The 7,730-nt window shown below is 42.2% G+C and overlaps 1 protein-coding gene across 1 annotated transcript in view; it reads right to left on the bottom strand.

Moving 5' to 3' along the window:
• Positions 1 to 324: 324 nt before the first annotated feature.
• The window catches only part of xrcc2 (X-ray repair complementing defective repair in Chinese hamster cells 2), a 33,213-nt gene continuing 25,807 nt past the window's right edge, over positions 325 to 7,730 (bottom strand). Inside the window, exon 3 of the mRNA XM_060825138.1 lies at positions 325 to 2,129. Coding sequence (XP_060681121.1) covers positions 1,396 to 2,129 — 734 coding nt within the window. The 3' untranslated portion in view covers positions 325 to 1,395. The remainder of the gene's footprint in view (positions 2,130 to 7,730) is intronic.

Raw genomic sequence — 7,730 nt, 5'->3', positions numbered from 1 at the left:
ACAAATGGTTTGAAGTTAGAAGTTGCTGTTAATCACAGAGATGAGAGATGGCTGTTTAACCATCTAAGGACCCACACCACTGGGGTGGAAGAAAGTCATCCTTTGTTTTGGGGAACTGCCAACAGAGGAGATCGGCATGCTTCTTTGAGGAAATACATTTCACCTGTAAAGTTCTGCATATTAAGAACTTCCCAGAGACATGAGTTAATTGTTAGTGCAGATATCACTAAGAGCTCCCTGATTTTCAGCAGCCACTCTTGCAGCACATTATAGTTCACTTTACTTTTAAAAAGTTGATAAAGAATCCATGTTGAATATAGCCTGTACCTTGAAAGTTAGGAATATGCATTTATTCGGTAAGATAAGTCAATGAAGTGACGGTGATTATCCAGTATTACGCAAGCTTCTACCAGCTTGCAGGCTTTAGTCATTCAGCTGAACATAAGCATAAGAACTTGGCAAAATCAATAAGACTTTTACGGCTAAAATTTTACAATAGGCTGCAATTCTACAGCAGAAATATCATACAATAAAATCTGCACTCGGCCTAAACTACATTTTGTCAGAACAAAAATAGTCCATTTGGGCATTCTGCTCCAGTGAGCAATTGGAAGGAAAGGGTAGAAGTAGCCACAAGGGTGTAGGGGAAGACGTATCAGGAAAAGGCAAGGGTCTCAGCTCTCACCCACAGGGACCTCCATGAAAAATCTTCATGAGGTCCAGAAAATTTTAGCAATTTGACCTTTTACAGAACATCAAGGACTACTGGAAAAAAGACAGGAAAGTGGGATGAATTAGCTCTGATTAAAAAAAAAACTGGCAAGGGCATGATGGTTTCTCAGAGCTCCTTCTGTTCTAAGACAGTTAGGTTCAACAAACTGGGTTCAGCAATGAAAGGGATGGGTTGCATTAAACATCAATGTGACCTAATACATTTTAAGTAATTCATATGAAATGCTTTAAGAAGATTATAAATACATAGAGAAAGTGAAAACTATTCATTTTTCCAATTAGCTTGTTTAAAATCCAATTTAGTATGACCAATTGGATCACCATCCCAAAAAATACTCAAGTATTTCTGGCATTGTGCTCCAGAGCAAAGAACATACATGTTCAAAAAGAGCTTTCAAGGAAATGTTGGGATAAGCCTCTTTCCCGGCAGTTTAGACCAAAATCTGCTGGAGAATTCCCACTGAAAACAACAGAAACCTTCCATTACATTCACATTAAGAGGGTTAAACCTCCACCTAACCTTGTTGAAGCTCACCAGGAAAAATGATGAATAGGCTTCAGTTAACTACAACAATTAACAGTTTTAAAATAAAATGGCATTTTCTCAGTTGCGGGATCACAAGTGTCCCCAGTGGTCCTCATTAAGGAATGAATGCCTAAGGGTTAAAGAAACTGAACCCCGCCATCTGTAATAATAAAAGAGCACCTGGACACAATACTGCCTCTTGGCTGAAGAGACACAATAGCAAATTCTTGCTTATTGTCCCGCATGTTATTCTTTGAGAAAATAAATCTTTGCTTGACCAGCTTTTGCCAGGATTTGCAGAGATATGGTTTATATTCTGTAACTGCAGCGTGGGATGGTTGCCAGGCTACAGCAGCAGCTTCATCTGGCCTAGAAGTTCCAGACCCTGACCCACGCATCAGGGCTTGGGTGGTTGCAAGTAATACCAGTCGGTATTCGGTCAACAGCTTCTCCAGACATTCAACGCAGTGCCTGAGGTTGGCTTCCTGCTGGCTAACACTCTCCCCACCATTGAGTCTGTCAATCCAATAAAAGGCCGACATGCTGTCTATGATAAGCAGGCAAAGGGCAGGATGGCTGCAAATCAGGCTTTCCAGCGAGTGCAGCAGGAGCAGCAGTTGGGAACTACTGCAGCAGTGGACAAGAAACAGGCGACCCAGGCACTGTTTAACTGATTCCTCTGTGCTCTGCACTAAGCGATGTTCCAGAATGGTAACCAGACGAAGCATGTCAAAATGATAATCTGTGTCGATAAAAAGAACCTCAACCTGGAGACCACCTGTTGATTCTGGGAGGATGCAGGATGCCACCAGGTGATACAGCATTTCTGTCTTCCCTGTTCCCTCTGGACCGTGGAATTCAACCGTATCTCCTGCAAGTATGCAGAAACAAATGTCAGCATTAAATTTCAGAAAGCACAAAAAACCTTTTAAAATTTAATTCAAGCGAACAACTTTTGCCCATGATAACAAATTCCACAGTAATTAAGGCAAAATCTATGTGTGAAGAAAAACCAAAGCAGAATCACTGAAATGGCCATCCATTTTGTTGAATATTGCACTATTGGATATAGAACAAGCTCAAAGATAGAAGACAGAGGGTGGTGGTGGAAGGTTACTTTTGAGACAGGAGGTGTGTGACTAGTGGTGTGCCACAAGGATCAGTGCTGAGTCCACTGCTTTTCGTCATTTATATAAATGATTTGGAAGTAAACATAGGAGGTATAGTTAGTAAGTTTGCAGATGACACCAAAATTGGAGGTGTATTACAGAGCGAAGAAGGTTACTGGAGAATGCAGATGGAGTACTGATCAGATGGCCAATGGTCCAAGGAATAGCTGATGGAGTTTAATTGATAGATAAATGTGAGGAGCTGCATTTTGGAAAGGCAAATCATGGCAGGACTGATACACTTAATGGTAATGTCCTGGGGAGTGTTGCTGAACAAAGAGACCTTGGAGACCTTGGTTCATAGTTCCTTGAAAGTGGAGTCTCAGGTAGATAGGATAGTGAAGAAGGTGTTTGGTATGCTTTCCTTTATTGGTCAGAGTATTGAGTACAGGAGTTGGGAGGTCACGTTGTGGCTGTACAGGACATTGGTTAGGCCACATTTGGAATTTTGTGTGCAATTCTGGGCTCCCTCCCAGAGAAAGAATGTTGTGAAACTGGAAAGAGTTCAGAAAAGACTTACAAAGATGTTGCCAGGGTTGGAGGGTTTGAGCTGCAGGGAGAGGCTGAATAGGTTGAAGCTATTTTCCCTGGGGCATCAGAGGCTGAGGAGTGACCTTATAGAGGTTCATAAAATCATGAGGGGCATGGATAGGGTAAATAGACAAGGTCTTTCCCTGTGGTGGTTTAAGTTAAGACAGGAAAGATGTAAAAGGAACCAAAGGGGCAACATTTTCACACAAGGGTGGTGCGTGTATGGAATGAGCTGTTAGAGAAAGTGGTGGAGGTAGGTACAATTACAATATTTAAAAGGCAGCTGGATGGGTATATAAATAGGAAGAGTTTAGAGGGATATGGGCCAAGTGGGACTAGATTAATTTAGGACATCTGGTCAGCACGGACAAGCTGGACCGAAAGGTCTGTTTCTGTGCTGTACATCTCTATAACTCTAACTAAAAAAAATTACTGGCAGCTTTTCTAATTACTGTACAGCTGAAACTATCAAAGCACAATAGTTCAAAGCCTCTTACCATTTTCAGAATGTCATTCATTTAGTAACATAAAACTAACTGTGGTTAAAATTTGATCGAATGTGTAGCATTCCCAGTGGCTCAATGAGTTAAGACAAGTGAGTCACAAAGGCCAAGACAGAGCACAGATTTGATCACTCAACAAAAAAATTCAAAGAACTGTAAATGTTGGAAATCAGAAACAAAAGCAGAAATTGCTGGGAAACTTCAGCATACCAGCAGCATCTGTGGAGAGAAAGGAGAGTTCATGTTTCGGGTTCAGTGACCTTTTTTCAGAACTGTTCTGAGTTTTCCCAGCCATTTCTGTTTTTGATTGGATCATTAATCTGTACCGGGGTAACTAAATGAATCAGAGACATGGTCTTGGTACTGAAATTGACCTGTGCCTCAAGGTTAGTATTGAATAGGGTTCCTGTGCCAGTAATCTCAGCTGGAATTGCAAACATAGCAACATTGGGTGAAGACTAGACCAAGCTTCATTGTCATGTGCTTAGTGTGTTAGCATACATGTAGCCACGTGCAGTAAATACTGATAGTTCCTGTAAATACAGAATTATAACCCAGGATGAGGAGAAGACCAAATACAAAAAAAATTTTCTTTTAAAACTGCAATTCCCACCACCCCCCACAACGGTTTAAAAATCTAAAACTAAGCATTTCTATTGTGGTTGTTTCATGAAGTTGCTACAATAACCTGTACTGGCCTTCTGGATCCACGTTGGTATATTACAGAGAAACCCCAATTATCCGGCATTCAATTGTCAGAATGTTGGATTATCCGGCAAGATCATAAGGTCCCGATGCTTGGCTAAACTATGTTATCCAGCATTCAATTATCCAGAATTCAATTAACCGAATGAAATACTCCCCGCCTGCTTCCTTCGGATAATCGAGGTTCCTCTGTATTCTCAGGTTTAATACAACCAGCTAGCAAGATTTCAGACCAAATAGTTATAACAGAGACAACTGATATAGTCCTTTAAATTATCTACCAGCTTCAAAATGCAATGCCCCATCCTCACCAAAACCACAGAGAGAGAAATTGGTGCATTTACAACAACATATATTTAGCATGGTTCAATCAGGCAACTGTAAAATAGGCAAACCAGGAGAAGCTGCACATGAGTGGGTCTGAGGGAAGACATTTGCAGGTTACTATGGGAACAAGACCCTGCTGTGCAGAACAGTAGAAACTGCAACAGATTAAATTCCCTTTACCTCCTAGTTTGGGTTGCCAAATACATCAGGTCTTTGGATCAAAGTCAATTTGAATTTGGGGTAGACAAAACAAAAAGACAGAACCTGAGTATAATTCACATCTTTCATGGTCTAGGGGTGTCCCAAAGAGCCTGACAGCCAATGAAATACTTTTGAAATGCAGTGACTGCTGTGGGGCCAAGAAATAAAACACCTAATTTGCACATAGCAACTTCCCGAACAGAAAAACGGAGATAAATGACAAGATGGTGTCCTAGAAATTCAATCATGCTGCTCTTATTTTACAGGCAGAAACAGGTACGTAAGGATTCAATGTGGTTAGTGCTGAGTATGTGCTATCAGGTGGAATCAGGCTTCAGTTTAGATGTGCAGGCTGTTTAGTGAAACCATTAAAAAATTCATACAATATTCCAAAAAGTGTCCTAAGCTGGTTGTAGGATTCTTTTGTGAACTGGGCCATCACAACATCTGACTCATAATTCATACAAGGATCCCATTCAGTGCTGCTTTAATGGATCATCTACATAAGACCATAAGACATAGGAATGGAAGTAAGGCCATTCGGCCCATTGAGTCCACTCCGCCATTCAATCATGGCTGATGGGCTTTTCAACTCCACTTACCCACATTCTCCCCGTAGCCCTTAATTCCTTGAGACATCAAGAATCTATCAATCTCTGCCTTGAAGACATTTAGCGTCCCGGCCTCCACTGCACTCTGCGGCAATGAATTCCACAGGCCCACCACTCTCTGGCTGAAGAAATGTCTCTGCATTTCTGTTCTGAATTGACCCCCTCTAATTCTAAGGCTGCGTCCACGGGTCCTAGTCTCCTCGCCTAACAGAAAAAATTTCCTAGCGTCCACCCTTTCCAAGCCATGTATTATCTTGTAAGTTTCTATTAAGTCTTCCCTTAATCTTCTAAACTCCAATGAATACAATCCCAGGATCCTCAGCCGTTCCTCGTATATTAGACCAACCATTCCAGGGATCATCCGTGTGAATCTCCACTGGACACGTTCCAGTGCCAGTATGTCCTTCCTGAGGCGTGGGGACCAAAACTGGACACAGTACTCCAAATGGGACCTAACCAGAGTTTTATAAAGTCTCAGTAGCACATCGCTGCTTTTATATTCCAACCCTCTTGAGATAAGTGACAACATTGCATTCACTTTTTAAATCATGGACTCAACCTGCATGTTTACCTTTAGAGGATCTCAACTAGCATTCTCAGATCCCTTTGTTCTTTGGCTTTACGAATTTTCTCACCGTTTAGAAAGTAGTTTATGCTTTTATTCTTTTTTCCAAAGTGCAAGACCTCGCATTTGTTCACGTTGAATTCCATCAGCCATTTCCTGGACCACTCTCCCAAACTGTCTAGATCCTTCTGTAGCCTCCCCACTTCCTCAGTACTACCGGCCTGTCCACCTAACTTTGTATCATTGGCAAACTTCGCTAGAACGCCCCCAGTCCCTTCATCCAGATCATTATTATATAATGCGAACAGCTGCGGCCCCAACACTGAACCATGCGGGACACCGCTTGTCACCGGCTGCCATTCCGAAAAAGAACCTTTTATCCCAACTCTCTGCCTTCTGTCAGACAGCCAATCCTCAATCCATACCAGTAGCTCACCTCGAACACCATGGGCCCTCACCTTGCTCAGCAGTCTCCCGTGTGGCACCTTATCAAAGACCTTTTGGAAGTCTAGATAGACCACATCCACTGGGTTTCCCTGGTCTAACCTACTTGTCACCTCTTCAAAGAATTCCAACAGGTTTGTCAGGCACGACCTCCCTTTACTAAATCTATGTTCACATCCAGATAGACTGGTTGCTTATCACTGACCCAATAGCAGAGGTCTCTGGCTTAGACCTTCATTGAAGATAGTGGATAGTGCTCAACTGAATTCACATACCACATGGACAATGTTACCATATACTCTATAAGTGGACGATAAGGGATGGTGTGGTCAAGGGTCATTGACCATGGAACATATCAATTCAACCTAATCTGCATATAATTCCTCCATTCAGCATCTCCGGAGGCAATTGAGGATGCATGGGAACCTGTAACCCAACCAGTATTTTGACCCAGAAGTTGCAGGGATGGGCAATAACTGATGGTCTTGCCAATGATATCATTACCCAAGAATGAATAAAGAAAATAAAGTTCTCATTCCTTGTTTTAACTATCAAATGATATCAGCATTTGCTGGTTTGTCCCTTTAGGCTGCTATTTAACTTCTGGCTATTTTTGGGCTTAGCTGATTGTTCTATAACGAATTAAGAGCAGATGTAAGCCATTTGGCCCCTCATTGCCTGCACCACTATTCAATAAGATTATGGCTGATCAGTTTGTATTTTCAATTTCACATTCTCACCATCCCTCTCACCTTTGACTCCCACTCAACTCTATCCTAAAAAGGCAACTCCTAACTGTGAAACAATACCCTCGATTTTGGACTCAGCCAGGAGAGGAAACATCCTTTCCACATCCACCTTGTCAAGAACGTCAGGATTTATATACTTCAATCAAGTCAAACCTTGTTTTTCTAAATTCCAGTGGAAACAAGCTCATTCTGACTATTGGCATTGCCTTCAGGGATGGAAGAGAAATAAAGCAAAAACAGCTAAAGGCCACTACATAGGAAGTCTCCAAGGAGCAGTTTTAGCTGATCTTTGTCGAGAGCATGGTGCTGGAAAAGCACAGCAGGTCAGACAGCATCGGAGGAGAGTCGACATTTCAAGCAAAAGCCCTTAATCTGGAAGGCCTTTTGCTGACTTTACCAAGGAGGAATATCTCAGCTGCCTTCCTCTACTTCAACAAGAAGGCCATCACTGAATTATGTCACTGGCTACAGTCATATCTGGGTAAGGGCAGCATTGTGTGTGGCTGAGAAAGGTCACCATGGCTCTACGCATCTGCAGGATAGATTCCTTCCAAGCTGCAACAGATGACATCAGCAACATCTGAAAGTTTGCTGAGCAGCACTGTACCTAGGGCAGCATAGAGCTCTCCTCTGCCAGGAAGAACACCCGACATCAGCTTTCTAATTG

This window comes from Hemiscyllium ocellatum, chromosome 5, assembly GCF_020745735.1.
Source record: "Hemiscyllium ocellatum isolate sHemOce1 chromosome 5, sHemOce1.pat.X.cur, whole genome shotgun sequence".
NCBI lineage: Eukaryota > Metazoa > Chordata > Chondrichthyes > Orectolobiformes > Hemiscylliidae > Hemiscyllium > Hemiscyllium ocellatum.
Note: the sequence above shows the minus strand (reverse complement) of the source record. Positions and strands in the feature narration are given on the sequence as shown.